Below are 18694 nucleotides of genomic sequence, written 5' to 3'. Positions count from 1 at the left end.
TGCATGCAGACGGCTTTGCAGCACATCCGTGTATGAGCACAAATCTGGAGGCTCTGCACATCTTCTCACACACAAGGAGCGATGTCCACAATGACCACATGTTTATTTTCCTGTAAGTTCCCTCTGATTCCTCAACAAGTGATACTCAGCAGTCTATGCAAACACTTAAACGTGGTGCAAATCTATCCGAAATAATCACAGCCCATCGCTCTGCTCTTCTCCCAGCACATTCCCCACTGCCACCCCATTGCCAGGAGCTGGGCTCCCTTCTCAGCAGTGTGTTTCTTGGAAGCAGGCTTGCGAGAAGAATATTGTCTCTGGTTTTCTCTTTCATTTGAGGCATGTATTTAAAACGATGCTTTTGTTCCAAATGAATGAGTTGATTCATTCAGAAGTGCAGTTTCTGTTTTTGAATCAGCAGAGCTGTTTATGCTCACAGTGTCCATAAAACTGTTATTTTCGTCCTGACACTGATGCTTATGAATAAAATTTAGATCTCATTCAGAAGTACATTAGCTGTAGCTATTTGGCTTCTTGTTAAAGCATTAATTTTTATTGAGAAGACTACATAGCCAAGCAGTTCCTTCTCCATCTTACAGCAAACTAAGTACCTCAAAGTACAGAGTGCAACAAGACAAAATTGCAGCGCGTGCCTCCCTCACTGCTGCTGCTGCTCTAAGGCTTCAATGCGTGTTTCTGCTCCAGGACCTCCCCAGCTGTGCCGTGCCAACAGGAGGGGCTGGAGCAGCCACATGGAGGTGAGGAGGGGCTCGCAGGGCTGGCACTGTGTCCCCATGCTGAGTGCTGGGTGTGCCGAAGCCAATTAGCCATCCTGTGTATTTATTGCACTTATTTTGCTTGAAGCAAGCTGTTAAATGTCAAAAATACTTCATCATTTTAGCAGAAAGATAATTTTTAATAGATTCCACCTACAAAAAGGAGCTGACTGGCGGAATCTTAAACTCGGGGAGATTTATTTTTAATTCACATCTCCAAACATCTCGCAATAACCACTTGTTGCATTGCTCCTGGCTGAGTAATGCTGCTGTCCCTCACCTGTCCTCCTCACTTCGTTCAGTGGCAGCCGTGGCCTCTCAGATCCTATTAACCTCCTTTGCAAAGGGACATCTGGCCAAACCTGAGGGGTCACCAGCAGTTAGTGCTGTTTGCTGGGACGGCGTGGTGAGTTCTGAACTCCTTCTTAGAGGAGCTGATGAATGTTTGTGTCTGTTGTGTGTGGTTTGTGTCTGACACCAGAGGAGCAGTGCTACTCCTGATCGTGGCAGTGCGTGCCTTCTGGACCTGCAGCCTGCCAGCGTAACACCAGGCTGCTGTGCCAAGTGCTTCTGCAGCAAAGTCAGCACAGAGATGTGCTCTTGGCACCTTTGCCTCTGGTTCCCCTAGGTTCATTCTATAGCAGAATCAGCAGTAACTTCCTGGTGCTGGGTGGAGCAATCAAGTGCTGTTCATAATGCAGCAGCTTCTGAAAATTAAGGTGATGTCCTTTTTTTCCCCTCAATAATTTGATGAGTTATTTTGAGTGATGCTAGATTTAATGGCTAAATCAATATGTGTATTTAGTGTTAGGCTTTATTTTAGTACTAAGTGACACGAGATAAGCAGACTTAGTGTTAATTGGTTTGTATTTAGCATTTATACTAATCAGAGTATGCAGTGCTGCCCAGGGCTCTTCAGCACTGGTAATTCTGTTTATCCAAACCAGGCGTTGTTTACTCTATTGACTGGAGTGGATTCAGTCTGTTTTTCCACCTACTTGAATGTTATACTGCATGTGTGAACTCAAGAAGGAATCCTGGCTAAGCCTGAGCTGTGCTGCACGCGCTGTGTATTGGAAGAAATGGCTGAGCAAACCCTGAAGAAACCAACACGTTAACGTGCACCGGTGCTGACAAAGTCACTACACGGTGACTTCAGTGTTGCAAGTAAACAGCATTTATTTTCCCTTCCGGAGTATTTCTCTGCCTCTCCCCCAAAGCCCACAGGAGGTGTGATGAGCCATGCTCCCCTTCCAAACTCACTGCCTGCCACAATCAAGACAGAGCTGCTGTCACCCCATGCATTGGGTAAATCCACAGCCGCAGCCAAGCTCTGCTTGACAGGGTTACAGTGCTCTGTTTTCATGAACCATCAACAGGAGATGGCCTTTATCCATAAGGCTCGGAGCACAGCTTCTTGCTGCTGCCCGAGCTCCGGCTTCCTGGGGCAGTGCTAAGCACCTGGAAATGGGGGCAGTGCCAGCAGCCCCAGCAGCTGTATCCCGAGCCCTTCTCAGGGTCTGTATGTGCTGCACACCCCACACACCTCACAGAGGGACACGCAGATTTATGGGCGGCAGCAGCGTAAGCAGAGCCCGCAGCGCTGCTCGCCCAGCAGAGCTGGTTTTTGGGAGGGAGGTCAGGTGCACCGCAGACAATTCAATCTGCTCGCTGCTTGGAGCTGTGCTGAGAGGCAGAACAAGATGAAACCGCTTTTATTTTGCAAAGTGTGATTTTATTGATTTTAGCCAAACAAGCCCTAGCCTGGTGGCGGTGCCCCTCCGGCACCCTTTGCTCAGAAAGGTCCGTGCACATCTGCAGAGCAGGGAAACCCAGAGCCGCCCATGTGAGAGCTGCAGCAGCATTCTGACAGTCCCGAGATGGACGGTACATCACTGCTGTGAGGACAGTGTGGGGACGTCGCTCAGTGAGGGGAGGAAGCTCTGCTGCACCATTCGCACTGACTGTGTGATCTGAGTCAGAATGAGAATCATAAATCTTGATTATTCTCTGTCTCAGCTGATTTGAACCAAATGCCTTGGACAGGGATATAGTTCACATCTCGCTGAAAACTGCAAAAAAACTGATTAAATGTACAAACTGATATAAATAGCACTCTATCTGCGTTAATGCCCAAACTGTCACTGCTTGGGGAGAAGATACTGCGTGGACGGGGCTTTCTGTCCTGGCCAAGAACAGCTCCATGAGTATTTTTGGAAGCGGCTTTCTCCCTGCTTCCATTTATTTTGGTACTTTGTTCCTGTGATGCTGGCTGTTATTATGGTGCTGTCAATTACAGATGGCATCTCTGATTCTGATTGCACTTTGCTTACAATTAAGCATCCTATAGAAAAATGGAAATGCCGGGTCATTAACATAAAGTAATAATAAGGTAAACCATTCAATTATGGAGGGAAAAACATTTTGAATAATAAGGATATTGTATGCCTAAAAGACATTCAGATGCCAGTGTATTATCATTTTTGCATACATAATAAATGAACTGAAACCCCAAAATAATCGACACGAGCACATCAATGGCTGTGCACTCGGCAGCAGCCCAGCTGGCATCGCTCCCTCACAGGTCAGAAGAGCAGCGCCCGGGTGGGAGCAGTGCAATCCCAGATCTGTACAGTCCTTGGCAGTGCTATGGGAGGACTCAGTCACCGTGGGGCTCACCTGTTTCCTGACCAGCACAGGGTATGCTGGCTGCAGGAGCTGGATGCATTGTGCCTGCACGTGCCTCACTGCGCACATTAACAAGTGGAAAGTTGTTTGTTTTGGAACAAGTGAGAGGTTAATGCAAGAAGGGGGGTCTGGCCTCAGTGTTTAAATAGAAGGGTTTGGGACTGGCTCTGCCTCTTCCACATCTGTTGTTACCTCAGCCACTGTAATGCAGGAGCCCGTCCTGCCATCCACATGGCCAGGGCATTCAGTACTGCTGGACCTGCACTGATCCATCTCACCTAAACTAGAAATCAAACCCATAATCACACAGAGCTAGATGTTCCTGCCTTGCCTCTGAAAAGCCCGGTGCTTCTGTGACAGCATTTGGCAGCTGTTTTGTGTCAAACCTCTCTGTGTCAGTGGAGTGGGAGCCCTTCTTTCCACGTGGCTCATCAGCTTGGCACAGGGTGTGTACAATCACTGCTGTTATTCAGCCTCTTCTGCAGATATTGCTGCTCTTGTTGTCCTTCCATAACAATTCCATCCTTTTAGTTGTTGATGGCTCTCCTATTACTCTGGCACTGTGTTAGGATAACATCCAGATACATCTGAAAAGTGGAATTTATTTACTGTTTGTTTTCTTTTTTTTTTTTCCTGCAAAGCTTTTAGCATGATATAGCAGCAGTGCTTGCACTTAAGCAGCCATTATTTTCAGGATCTTTTTTTCCTGGTAGAAGTAAATTTTTCCAGAAGATGAAATTCCTCATGTATAGATCTATATTAATACATCTTCATGTTCTACTTTCGTGATCTTCCTTCTCAGGAAGGGCCCATCTCTGGTAAACAGGAAAGATCTCCCACTTTTGTTCCATCAGCATTCAGAGTGATTTGGACATGTGTCTTTTGAGCAGATGGGGGAACAGCAGTGAGGAGGAGCACCCCGGTCCCCAGAGGGTTGCAGTGCTGGTGACACTGCTGTGTGCTGCTGCCCTGCTGCACCGCTTTCCTTCTCCACCGTGGGAAGAACATCATCAACATCCAGGTCTTCTCTCTTCCTCGTGTGACGATGTAAAACAGATGAGGTGGCATGGAAGGGACTTGCACTGAGGAGAGGCCCTGTCTAACAGGGAAAGCACAGAGCCAGCCCCAGTGCAGCAGATAATCTATCACCAGCAGTGGCAGCACCTTCACTCTTCCAGCAGTCCGTGTTTGTGGCATGTGCAAGAGGGGGCATTCATGCTCCTTCTTCTTTGCTATGGCTGTGATTAATACAGTAATTAAACCTGATAGACAGTGCTGACATATTCCCCGTGAATCGCATTGCTACACTTCTGTAAGGAACAGCAGCGAGAATCAAAACAGTTATGACTGCAGTGGGGTTTGCAATATGTGTGTTTCCAGGCTTCTTCACTACCTGCTTTGTGACTGAGTAATGACCAACAGTAAGTCAGACATGAAAATTGGAGAGATCAGGTCGAATTCATCCTTGATAAAACAATTGTGCTGAACGTGCATCTTCACCTGCAGAATTGAGATTGCTTTGCAGAGCTGAAGCTGAGTGATGCTGAGGGCCGTGGTTCTGCAAAGCATCTGCCAGCAGCTTGCAGAGTGTTGATGAGTGTTTATAAGGCGGGCAGCTCGTGGGGACAGCAGTTTGCCATGGCTTTGGTGAGGAGGTCTGCAGCTGGGGGCACTCTCCATAGGAAGGCACTGAAATTGTGGCAATGCTTCTCTGGAACTCTGTGATTTCTGTGTGAGCTGTGCTGTCAGATGGGCGAGGGATTTCAGAACAAGGCAACAGCCATGTCCCCAAGGAGATCCACTTGAGGAAAGAACAGAAGAAAGCAAGATTTAGCATTAAGATCATAATTTCAGATTACATTGTGCTCACATCAACCATCTATATACATAAGAGTCTTTGAGGAACACAAGGCAGTAATAGCTATCCAAGCCAGCCTGAACAGTGAGGGTTATTTTTAATTGCAACTGAATGCATCTAACCTTGTGATGTCTGCTCATAAAGCATTGCTGGATTAATATGGGTTCCATAGTCGCTTCTGCTTAAAAGACTTTAATGGATCAGCTTAGTTCTCTGCTCCACGATTATAGCGTCCTTACCCGCCTATCATGCATGAGCCAGATGGTCCTGGTGAAATCAGAGTGTATTTATATTTTTGTCTGCTCTCAGCCAGCTGCCCACTGATTTTGGTGCTCAGTGGTAGGAGGAGAGGAGCATCCCTGGGTGAGGTTCGCATCCTTTCCCACACTCCCAGCATTTCCTCCCCAGGAGGAGCCAGGCTCTGTCTGTCTCCTGAAGTGGGTTCAGCCGCTTCCCAGTGTGCGGGGGGATGCTTTCAGTTCTGTTGGTGGTGAGATCCATTAAGATGGTACAAGCACTGTGGAGATCCCTAGCGATGCCTATAAACCTCTGAATCCCTGACAGAATCAATAGTGGCTCTCAGGAGTCACTCCTTATCCAGGCCAACACCAGCACATGCCAATGAGCCGTTAAAGATTTTGCGTTTTGCAGAAACACAAAATTTGTTTCCTTGCATCTGTTAGGCTCTGGACTGTGCTGGCCAATGAATTGTGGCATTGGAAATAGTCCCCACTCCAATGTCATTGCCCTCTGCCACTGAGGGATGCAGGGATGGGCTGGCAGTGTTGTGTGTGTGGGCATGGCCCCGAGGGCAGCTCCACCAGCCTGGCAGCAGCACGCAGTGCCCACTGGCTCTGCGCAGTGCCCCGGGGCCAGGCTCAGGCCTTGACCCCACTGTTTATGTTTGGTTCCTCTTTGATAACTTTGCTATTGACACAGTTTCAAATTTGGCATTTCGGTTACCATAGCAACTCGATACTTCCATTCTCCGATCAGATCGGCTTGCAGTTAGTCAACACGATGTTAGCACCTCTGTTGTTATGGCAACCGGAGACCATTCTCCGTCGCTCCGCTGCCGTGGTGCAGGAGGGGGCTTGGTGGGCACACACGGATGGTGGGAGCGATGCTGGGGGTGGTGCCATGCCCTGGGTGCCTCCAACACACACAGCCCAGGAGGTGCTGGGGGGAGGCTCAGTGGGGAAATGATTGGCATGAAGAGAGCATCCTTGGGCTTGCACACGTGGGCTTTTTCCAACTGCCCCTCATGAGAACACTTTGCATGGGCTCCAAATGGCTTGATGAACTCTGGGACAAAGGAAAGCTGCTCGTTTGCTGCAAAAAGCACAGTCCCAGGCTTTTTCTGGGTGTTACATCTGCAGGTGCAGGGCTGGGGTCTCCCCATTCTCTCACATGGCTCCCAGGTCATGCAGCTGACACAGAGCATCTCCCAGGGATGTTTTGTTTCCCTCTGTGCTGGCACTCGATTTTCTGAAAGCGCCTCGCAATTCGTTGGATGTTTTTTATTAAAACACATGTGCAAGCCATTTGAATTAGAGCAGCATGAATCTATTAGGCAGCGACAGATGCAAGTTTTGTGTCTCTTATTAGAAGGGATTGGATTCTGAGGTTTAGTGATGTGCAGAGGATTGGACTTTGGAGAGATTAAAATTATTTTCAGTGTTAAGCACAATATTTCTAAGCTAATGCACTCAGTCTTGAATATAGATTCACAGACCAAAAAGATTATAAAACATTAAACCTATGTAAATTCAGCTGTAAATTTATGTTTGAACGAATTCAACAAGAGATTTGACTTGGGGGCTTACAGCAAATAGGTTCTGCTTTTAATGCGTGCTGCAGCCCTTGGTTGCAATGCCGTTCTCCCCTTGAAAGTCCCACGCCTGCTGAATTACTGGCAGGTCACAGTTGACAGCTCAAGCAATTATACCAGAATGTGTTAATAATAAAATGGAAAATGACTTCGTGTTTGTCTTTTGAAAGACAAAAGCAGATGTTTGCTCTGTGCAGAGGAGCTGCGGAGATGAGCTCCATGTGCAGGTGCCCCGTGGCAGCCCCTGGCCATTGCCTGCTTCAGAGAGCATCATGCAGGTCCGTGTCCTTCTCTGTGGTCCTCTGAGCCCTGGGAGCTGCCGTGAGCTTTTTTTTCTCTTGTTGGGAACATGAAAATGCCGTTAACAAAGACTCCTTTTGAGTGGGATTGCAGGAAACCTGCAACATCGTGCACAAGCTGCCTACACAGAGATAAATGACAGCTGTGACTGAAGGAATAAACAAGATAATCTGGATTTAAATAAACCACAAGGGGATTTTGGCAACATGCAAATTCACAAATTTATAAAATGTATCCTTTGAAAATAAAGAGCTTTCTGAAGGCAGCAGTTAAGAACAATTACTGCAGCAGCCTTTTGCGAGGAGAGCTTACAGCTGCCCTTTGCCACCAACCACCAGGGACGGGGCAGCAGATGCACTTTGTGCCCACTGCCACACAGCAGCCAGAGGGTCTCTGGGAGGAGTGGGAGCTGCAGGTCCCTCACAGGGCTGTGGGGTGCTTGCCCTGTGACTTGCTGCCAGTGTATAGTCTGGAGCATCCTCGCTGTGGAGAGAAAGCTTAGAGGCTTTTATTTTTTTGTTGTTGTTGCAACAGTTTATTGAAACTGTAATTTAAAGTAAGAGCAAAGTAAGTATAATACTAAGGCTCCCTCCTGGCTCCAGAGCAGAGGGAAGCAAAATTCTTGTTTACAAAACTGCCCATGAAGGGGTTTTGCCACTGTGTCGCATTGGTGGGGAGGGGGGAAGGGGGAGCTCCACTGCTGGCTGATACCCAGCGCCACAGGCAGTGGATGCTCCAGAATGACGGCGTGGGTGCAGGAGAGCAGCAGTGCTTCCTCTGAATTCAGATTAATTTTCGTCTGTTGTAAAGCACTGTCATCTAAGAACCCACAAATAACAGTCACATTCCGTAATATGAAGCAAACAAATCTAATGCTGGACCCCACTGCCCAGGTAAATGTGGCAGAGCTGCAGAGTGCTGGTGGTGTTGGAGCAAATGCAGTGCAGCTGCTGTCAGCAGCCCCTGCTGCCTGTCTGCACAGCATCAGCACAGGGTGCAGGGCCCAGCCAACTCTTGCTTCTCAGAGCTTTCAGTTCCAGCATCCGCAGACATTTGCAGAACAGCATCTTGTCAGATAGGAGCCGAGATACAAAGATGTATTACTCCGAAACAATCATTTAGTGGTTGTGGCCGCACTGATTTGTGTTGTAGTGGAGATGCCAAGCGGCCGTGAGCGATGTGAAGCAGTGCTGGGAGCTCCCCAGGGCCCCACAGCTCCGTGCTGCAGAGCAGATTGGGGTGGCAGGGAGAGCTCTGCCCCTGCCACACCAGGGTCATACCAGGCGGTGGCAGTGGGCCCCTCGAGCACTATTGTCTGAGTGCCCGTCGCTTACAGGCCAGCAGAGCTTTTAACATCTCATAATTGCCACATTTTGACATTTGACAGCCTGCTGCTTGCTGCCAGAGTGTCTGACTCAGAGGAGCCTACAGCAGCCAAGTCTGTCTGTGCAGGCCCCTCCGTATGCTCAGACAATTGCATAGGAAAACAGCTTATCCTGTCTGAGAAAGCATAAACAAGTGTGCACGGGTTAGAGTTAATGGAACACCGTGGGGTAATGGTGTTCTCTACCTGTCTGGCAGTCCATTTGCACCATAAAAGGACTTGTGCACACTGCTGCTTCTATTAGTGACCCGCTGGCCAAAGCCAGGGGACCCAGGAAGGACACCTCCCAGCAACTGCCTGGTTTCAGACCCCAGTTGCCCCCAGATCAGCTGTAGTTAATTTGCACTGTACACAGAACAGCCAGAAGCAGTGAGCTGTGGTTAACTTGTGATAGAATCAGTTAAAAAGGAAACACAGAGAGATTGCTAGCTGTACATGATGATAAAATAACTATTTTGTAGAGGAAGGAACAGAAAAGCAACACATCAATTTTGATAATTAATGGTTCAATAGAAATCTGTTGTTGGACAAAGTCACAGGGTTGGAAGAGTCTTTATTCCCTGGTTCCATTTCTTCCCCTTGCTCCCCTCCCTGTTCCTGAGGCTGCTCCCAGCTCCCAGCTCAGCCCCAGCCATTCACTCCTGTGCCATTTGGCTGCTGCCCCTCCTGCAGGTGTGGGCTCTTCTGGAAGCGTGTTGGTCTGTTAGAGCAGTGTTATCTCCCTGGGCTGCAGACTGCTGCCAGGCACTGCTGACATGGCTGCAAGTGGCAGGTGCTGTCCTGAGGGCTGCAGACTGGAAGTTGCATCACACCAGAGCCATGCTCCTTTCCTGCGGGGATGTTTGTCTATCTAGGTGCTGGATCCCTCTAGGAATGCCACCCTCTGGTTCTGCAGCATCTCCAGTCTCCTGCTGCTGGCTTCCTGTTAATCCCTTCTGGCTTTTCTTAAAGGAAAACATCTTGAGATGCATCGCTGCACTGCTGTGGTCACCGCCACTGCAGGGGCGGGGTGGGATGGGATGAGGCGCAGGGCAGCTGCTGGCATTCAGCAGGTACAGTCATGAGGCACAGTGACAGAAATATGCGGCTGGGCCTCGTCTGGCAGAAAGCTCTGCTTGGAGCCCTCAGCTGTGTAATTCCATGAACTGACTGCTTCCGAGTGCTCTGCTGCTTGACGTCAGCATCGCTGCGGCCGCCGGTGCCCAAGGTGCTCTCGCTGAACCAGTCGCAGCCATTCACATTGTTCCCTCAGCATATGTTTGAACTAAAAATAGTGAGAATGCAAAGGGATTATCCTGCAAGACCCCGAGCGCCTCCTTCTGTGCTGCTGCCTCACACCTGCTCAGTGCTGCGGGATCCAGTGGGTCACACAGCCAGACTGCATCCCCCCACCCTGCTTTATCCCTTCATCCCGCTGCATCCTCCCACACTACTGCATCCCATGCCCAGCATCCCCACAAGGCAGAGGGTGCTCGGGACAAATTAGCAAACAACGTGTTAAACAAACTGCACTTGGTGTGGGTGTGCATATGCACAAGTATTCAGAAATATTGTTGGAGCACACTTAAAAAGCAATCGATACTTGTGCTTGTGAAACCTTTAAGCATACAGGCTGTGGTACTGAATGCTTGCACAGTGAGACTGTGACAGCTGCCAGGGCTGGGAAGGGGCTGCAGCACTCTTGCAGGGACATCGCTTCACGTCTTCTGCCTTGCTATGGGGGCAGCTGGGACAAGTATTTACCTCTTTGTTTTCTTAGATATAACTGCTATCTTGTTGCAGTTTCATTTTACAGTATGGTAATGTGCTATCCAGGAAAGTCTTGCTACATGCTAATTTATCCAGTAGGCAAATTCCTTTTGGCTAATAAAAGTGCTTGCACAGGAAGCTCAAAACCCAGCAGCAATTAATTATTGACAGAGCATGTGAATTAGAGATAAAAGAAAAGTCATTCTTTCTCACACACAAGATAGTAAATAAATTTAATTATTGTACTAGAAGCAGGGGATCTTACTCTGTATTAAGTTTTATTAGCTGAGACATTTAAAAGCATGTCATCATAACAAAAAGGTCTTGTGTAATCCTAACTGCACCACTCTGGTACAAGGCTCTGAAGTGAATAGACTTAATTGAGCAAATGGAAGCAGATGGCTTGCTGAACAGACAGGTATTGTACAGGTTTATTGTCAATTAACTTTTGTCTACACATGCCTATGGCGAACTGACTGTATAATGTGTTACCAAGGCTAATTTAACACTTCGGGTGCCCACCATATATGGGGTCCAAGGGAGGACAAAAGCAGAAGCGCTTTGGTCCCCAGGCTCATGGGTTGGGTGGTTTCCCCATCATCATGCATGGGGCAGGAGGAGCTGCCGGTGTCCACCCTCAGTTACTAACCCCCTCCCTCTGCTTCTGCTCAGGGACGTGATGCCCAAGACGTTGGAAGGCCAGATCACCATGGAGAAGACCCCCAGCTACTTTGTGACCAACGAGGCCCCCAGGCGCATCCACTCCATGGCCAAGGACACCAAGCTGATCGTGGTGGTGCGCAACCCCGTCACCCGCGCCATCTCGGACTACACGCAGACGCTCTCCAAGAAGCCAGAGATCCCCACCTTTGAGGTGTTGGCCTTCAAGAACCGGACCCTGGGGCTGATTGACGCTTCCTGGAGCGCCATCCGCATCGGCATCTACGCGCTGCACCTGGAGAACTGGCTGCAGTACTTCCCCCTCTCCCAGATCCTCTTTGTCAGTGGTGAGAGGCTCATCACAGACCCAGCTGGGGAGATGGCCAAGGTCCAGGACTTCTTAGGCCTCAAGAGGATTGTGACAGAGAAACATTTTTATTTTAATAAAACCAAGGGGTTCCCCTGTCTAAAGAAGCCGGAGGACAGCAGTGCTCCCCGGTGCTTGGGCAAGTCCAAGGGCCGGACTCACCCCAAAATAGACCCTGACGTCATCCACAGACTGCGGAAGTTTTACAAACCATTCAATGTCATGTTTTACCAAATGACAGGTCAAGATTTCGAGTGGGAGCGGGAAGAAAGTGAGAAGTAGAACCACGAAATCGGGAAGAGAGCTCTTTCCTGTTAAGATGTGAATCATCCTTAGAGACCCAGAACTCATGCAGGGCTGAAGGCTCGGGCTCGTAAGCACAACACTCGTGTGGTTGGGGCTGCAGCTGGAGGTGAACAGCGTGGCCAGCTCTGAAACCTTGGTGATGTGTCACCTCTGGGGTGTTTGGCCTGGGCTCTATCCTCCTGAGGGATCAGGGAATGGGCAGGAGGAGAAGGTGGTGGGAGTGCAGCTGTGGGTGATGGGCGCTTCGTGTCCACGTTCTGCTGCTGGCGAGTCCCTGTGCCATGCAGCAGCAGCAGGAGGCGGTGTGCAGAACCCAGCAGCACCACAAACCAAGAGGTCTGATTTCCCCTGCCCCGGCTTAAAGTTTTGCTCACGCAGCAGCATGAGATCTGGTGAATTCAGGCCATGCATTCACAAGCACCTTGGCATTTGTATGTGGAAGGAATAAAGCCAGTTATGCTGCAAAGGAACTCTGTACGGAAACATAATTTGCACCAGATGTTCCAGTTACTTGTTGCACTAAAACTCGTACTTACCAAGTGCCACAAATCCTGGGCACGATTCTCCTCTCACTGGTGACCGCTGCTCCACTGATGGAAGAGAGTTGTTCTGATGTATGGGGAGAGAACCTTTCTAATTTATAGGGCTGCTCAGTGAGACCAGAATCGGGGCCTTTCCCCCACATCCCAAGGCCTCACTGCAGGTCCTGGGCACTGCCGGGGGACTGGGCACTCTCCATAGGATCCCGGCCATGGGGACAGCTCTCCCACCATGGCCCTGGGACTGTGGCTCACGTGCACCTTGTGGACCTGCTCCTGCTGCTGGCTGCTGCCAACGGGCTGCACGAGGTCCTGAAGCAGCCTTTGTCTTTACTTCAAATCCGTTACAAAAAAGCAATTAATTCCCAGGGTGAGCACTGCTCCACAAACATATGTGTGTGTTCTAGTGGAAATGACCGAGTCATATGCTTAGCCAAATTTGCAAATCTTGGTAGAAGCTATGGAGCAAACCCATATCTGAATCCTCAGCAGTGCATTGAGAGCTGCGTGCTGGGACCGGCAGAGAGCAAGGCAGCAGCACTTTGCAACAGCTGCTGCTTTCCTGACCATTATTGAGAGAAAAACAGAGAGAGAGCAAAAGGAAAGTGCAGAGCTATTGCTGCGGAAATGCTCCCCTTGTACGGGTGATTCTAACACATGTGTTGCTTCTGCCCTCCTGTAGGACTGCGGCTGCTGCACAGCTCCTGGTGCCTCACGGGAGCAGCAGAGATGCAGTGTGAGGTGGCTTTGGGAGGACCAGGACTCAGTTCTGATTAAGGTGGGAAGAAAACCCCACTAGTCCAACTAACCAAATGAAATCAGTGTTTCATTAGCTAAAAAGCTGAACCTGCTCTGGGTTTCATGGTCTGTCATGTGGTTCATTACACTAAAAGCAGAGCTGGTGCCTTGGACTGGGAGAAGAAAGAGCTGGATTCATTCTGAAAATCTGCACTGTGGTCCGTGCACAGCTCTGTGCTGAGCAGCTCCCTGCTGAAGTCACATCAGCTTCTATCAGTCTGGATTAGGTTTCAAAGCAGCTCCTGTCCTGGCATAACAGTTTTTTACTGATCCTGCACCTACACCCAAATTATTGCGTGATAATTGGAAGTATGTAAGAGGAATAACCTCATGGTGTGTCACATGCTGTTAAATGTCGTACCTTCTCCTGAGCGTGGGCTGCCCCAGTGCCACACGGTGTGAGTACTCAGCAGGAGGACAAGGGCTGGGGCACTGCATCACACATCCCCTCCGTGACAACACCTGGACTCTCCAGGAGACCCACACCCGCGTCCTGCCACCCTCCTGGTCCACACTTTTTGCCATAATTGCAGAGTTTTATTTTTTATACCGGCCACGACCTCGAGCCCAAGGCTGGGAGCACACGTGGCACTGAGGGGTCGTGCTGTGGGGCTGTGCTCTGCTGGCTGAGACGTCGCTGCTCTGCACCCCAAACGCGTGCGGCTGCATCGCCAATGTGGAGCTTTGACAGAGGAGTTATTTGGCCAGAGAGCGGCCTGCCAAAAGAGAGAGTCAGGTTAATAATACCTTTTTAAAAAACCTATTCAAATGTCAGCATTACAATACACAGGAAATTGAATTTTGTATTTGATTTCAATTAGCAAAGCATAAATTATATTTAATTTTATACACAGACGGGTGATTCATTGTTCTGGAGGGCTGGTGCTGCGTGGTGCAGAGACTGAAAACGGAGCGTTGTTGGTCTTTTCTGAGCCCCAACCACTGTGCTCTCACCCCTCCCAAATGCGTCTCTGTCTGTCCGTGTCCCTCTGTACTGCACAGTGTGAACATCTCCAACCGCACACTGGAACCCGCAGCACTAAATAATAAAACGGTGTAGCAGCTGCATCTCTGTGCTCTGTTCCTCCTCAGACCCACACTGAGCCTGGGGGGACCCCAGCTGTGAACCCCCCCCCCAGTAAGCCAGGCCCCAGGACTGCATGGCTCCTGCGGGTGTGGACCCCTCAGTGCTGAGCAGGCAGCAGAAAGTCCCATCTGCAGCCCTGCAGTGGGGTGTCCCCGTGGGCAGGGGGTGTCCCTGTGGGTGTCCCTGCATGGGGGGCTGCCCTCCTTGCACGCTCGCTGTTCTCCCTGCTCAGGAGGCATTGCCAAGGTCATGGGGCTCAGATCCCTCGGCAGCACCTGGGAGGTTTCCCTCGCTGCTGATGGAGGATAAAGCAGTTTGTAATGAAAGCAGGGAGAGGGCTGGCAGCCAGGCAAAGAAATTAGGGGGAATTTTTTTTTAATCCTATTTTGTGTGCACAATTTCCTGCTCGCTTGAAAAAAAAAGGAGCTATTTTGCAGCACGGCCTTCTTGTGTCATCTGATAAAACCGCTAGAAAACTTTTATCAACAAAATTAGGAAGTAGTGAACTATAAAATTGCTAATTATTTTCTAGTAAATTTACTTTTAAATAACTTTAGACACCAATTACAGGCACCATTAGGCACCATTAACACTGGATGTATTTACCAAACAACAGCGGAATGCTTATTATTGAAATCAAGACCATTTTGGTGCAGATTTTGCTGTTTGGAAAGCAGTCCCATCTCAGCAGATGTTTAAAGAGTCATCAAAACATCAATCACACCTGAGGGGTGCTCAGATGCACAACACCTGGGCTGTGGGTGCACACAGTCCAACCCTTGGGAGAACCCCTGTGTGACCGCTGCTGCGTCTCAGAGCTGCAGCTTTCCATTCCCATGGGGAGAGGCTCTGGGTGAACCTATGCAGCTTTGCTAAGTGCCATGCAGCTCTGCTAAGTGTCATGCAGATCTGCTAAGCCTCGCTCGCTGCAGGATCCCATAGCCCCAAACCAGGCTGAGCGCAGTGCCCTGTAATTGGACGTTGCCAGGAGGCTGTCAGAGAGCTGGCTGCAGAGTTGCTACCTGCTCCCATTCCCTGCTGTTCTCTTTGACATCCTCATTATTTATTAACTGCCCTGTACCCAACAGGCTGCCACCGGTGCAGAGATGCTCTTATTATGCAGCTCTGCTGCTCTGCCTGCCGTCCAAGGTCACCTCCTCCAGGACATCTCGCAAACCAGATTGAAGAGGTACCTGCAAAAATGCAACATGTTCTGTACATGTTGGTGCCAGGTTTCAAACAGAGCCCTTTGAATGAGGTAGTATATAAGATGATGATATAAGACGCTGTTACTTACTGCTTTCCTCTATCCTGTGTGCAGTGCTGAGGATTCTGCACCTACATCAGCAAGCAGAGGAAAACAGAGCATCAGGCAAGGGCTCCAGCCTTCGGCTTTCACATACTGGAACAAAGAGCTGATCTCTAACACCAAGCCCAGGAAGACAGCAATGCAAGGATCATTTTGATGGCCAACTTGCAGATCTGTGATGACCTGCTCTAGCCACCAGCACAACAGAACTGCTCCTTCCAGCCCCTGCCCCTGCCCCCCCAATCTGGCACAGCACCACCACTGTGCCCAGTGCCTAAAGGTGCAACCCTTGGGCTCCCAGGCTGGCTCACCAAAGCAAAGCAATGCTCTCACTTCCTCTGTTTGGCACAGTGTTTTCTGCCACCCTCAGGTAGAAGACTTGAACTCAGAAGAAATTCTTTGATGATCAGTTCACTGCAGCTCTGTACCACCAACAGGGTTTTTTTGGAAGATTTAGGTGCAACATGAGGACTAATGGGTGCATAGATCTGAGCACTTCTCTTGTGCATTTAGGGCAGGGATAGAGCTGCTGGATCAGAAGGCTTTTACCCAGAAAGGTTTACCTACAGATTAACAGGTATTCCGCTGTAACCCAGCAATGCACTGGGACACTGGAGCTCAGCACAGCTATAGCAAACACTGAGATGCCCCTGCTGCCTGCTGGGATCCAGGGTCCCACAGCCACTGCCCCCAAACTGGGGCTGGGAGGGGGATGGAATGGAACCGGGGACACCCAACACCACATTTTGCAGCTGAAGTCTCTATGTGCAGAGATATGGATGAGAAGTTGAAGAAGCAAATTAATATGGTAAGTAATCCTCTCCCTTTAGCAATAGCTTTCCGCATGAAATAATGGCGTAATGTCTAACTTTCTCTCGCATACACATTTCCTCATAACAAACACTTATATGATATGCAGCTATTTATGTTTCAAGGCAAAAACTGTGTAGTGTAATGGACTCTGTTCTGACTATTTGTCCGTAAAGAAATCTCACTGTTTCACAGGAAACAAGGAAAAACATTATACTCAGAGACAATTTCTTTCTGTTAAATCCATTCTTTACCTTTCTCCTTAGTTCTGCTTTAGAGGAGACGTCTGCAGGGCTCTGCTGCCTCTGCAGGAGTGTCTGCAGTCGGGACAGGAGCACTGTGCTGCTGCGTAGGGCTAAGGAGAAGGAAGCACTCAGCTCTGCTCCTTGTCTCTCCTTCCACAAGATTAATAGCCAGAGTGGCAGGGACAGAGATTTGTCCTGTGCAGGGACTTGTCTCTATGGATGTTGCTCTCCACACTGCTCTGAGGCAGATCCTGCAAACATCAACATCACGCAGAAGAAATGAGCTTTTCTCCGGTGGTGACACACTGCTCAAAAGCACTGATCCAGATAACAAGAGAGATGTCTGTGTAATGAAGGCAAATGACACATCTGGCAATTTTCCACCCAACTGACAGAGATAAACAGTTATAAATATACCCCCATTAATGGGGTAAGCATCCTTCACAGCCTGTCTGGAGAGCCACGGTGCAGCGACGCACGGTGCTGCGGCACCAGGTGCCACCAAGCAGCTGGAGCCACATCCCAGTGCTGATGGAGGCACAGCAGGGCCAGGTGGGACGAGGGGCTGCACAGCCACACGCACACGGGGCAGCGCTACCAGGGCAGCAGGATGGCCCTGCGGGTGCCTCGCCCTCACCAGGAGATGCTCCCAGTGGCACCAGTGATGCTCATGGTTCGCTGCTTAGAAGTTTGCTTTGGCTCAAAAGCTCTCGGCACCCCCTGAGCCAACTGCAGTGGCTTTTTAAGGCTAAACACCAGCACAACAGCCGCCCCTTGGCATGCTAGTAGTCTGAAAAAGCAGTTCATTAGTGACTCTGTGAAAGGGCTCGATCTGGGCTGCAGTTTGGCCACTCTCCAGATCGCACAATCTGTCTGAGTTCACAAAGAGCAGGTCCTGCTGAGGAGGGCTTTGCAGTTTCTAGATAGCTGAGGTGCAGATACGACAACAAATACTCTGCTCATCCATTTGGTTGGAGGACATCCCTACAGAGTAAGGCTGAGAAATGGTGCAACTGACATTTCCTTATAGCAAGGCTTAATAACAAAGTCATAAGTCTGGTGTCTTCTTCCAAGGCATGACAACTTACATGGCAAAGTAGGTTTGCTGGATTTACAGTATGAGAATTACTCACAGAAAGGAAAAAAAAAAAACAACCCTATGTTCTCAGAGATACACACTACAAATATTCTCAAACTCAGAGAACTGTGAGTTTTATCCCCATTCTATTTATCCCCTGTTCTTTGGGTGGAGAGACCCTGGAACTATTACCCAGAGAGCTGGGGTACCCACCTCCAGACGTGCCCAAGGCCATGGAGGGCCCTGGGCTGATGGTTGGCAGAGGGGTTGGATCGAGATGATCATTAAGGTCTCCTCCAACCTAAGATGTTATGATTCTATTAGGAAAAATGTCTTTTCATACATCTCAGTGAGGCAATGCCACTGGCACGTCCCACTGTCTTGCTCTGTTTGCAGATGCAGAACTCCCAAACCAGCGAGGTCCCATCAAAAAAATTCTCACTTTCAGATAGGAAATTTGTTTTCATTTTGAATACATAAGCAAAGAGCCAGGCCAAGTGATGGATTCACAGCCCCGTGCTGGTGGTGTCCCTGTTAGCTCTGCAGGAGCACGGGCCTTCTGGAGATCTAACCATAGGTGCTTGTGCAGAGGATGCCTTCGGACCCAGCACACTGCCTGCTTCCTTCCCTCCTCTGCTTGAATGCATCTCTCTGTCCTTAGCTTCTTCAGTTCCTGGCCTGATTGCATCTGTCAAATCCTTTCTGTTAGAGCCTTTTTCTTCGTGGTTTTGAAGCGCTCTCCCATCTTCCCTTCTCAGTCCAGGTGATAGCAAACGTTCCTGCTGTGGGCCTTTGCAGTTTTCTGCTCTGGAAAGCACCTGCAGTTCCATCAGTCATTTTGGTGGGGCTCTCAGATGATATCCGCAGATCCCTTTGGGTCCTCTTGGCAAGCACTGGGTGCAGACAGAG

General features: G+C 49.4%; 1 protein-coding gene across 1 annotated transcript in view; it reads left to right on the top strand.

The window, feature by feature from the left end:
- The window catches only part of HS3ST4 (heparan sulfate-glucosamine 3-sulfotransferase 4), a 45215-nt gene extending 30873 nt beyond the window's left edge, over positions 1-14342 (top strand). Inside the window, exon 2 of the mRNA XM_031606902.2 lies at positions 11259-14342. Coding sequence (XP_031462762.1) covers positions 11259-11895 — 637 coding nt within the window. The 3' untranslated portion in view covers positions 11896-14342. The remainder of the gene's footprint in view (positions 1-11258) is intronic.
- The last annotated feature ends 4352 nt before the right edge of the window (positions 14343-18694 follow it).

This window comes from Phasianus colchicus, chromosome 16, assembly GCF_987193195.1.
Source record: "Phasianus colchicus chromosome 16, bPhaCol1.hap1.1, whole genome shotgun sequence".
NCBI classification, from domain to species: Eukaryota; Metazoa; Chordata; class Aves; order Galliformes; family Phasianidae; genus Phasianus; species Phasianus colchicus.
The sequence above is the reverse complement of the archived record's forward strand: the minus strand, read 5'-3'. Positions and strand labels throughout refer to the sequence as shown.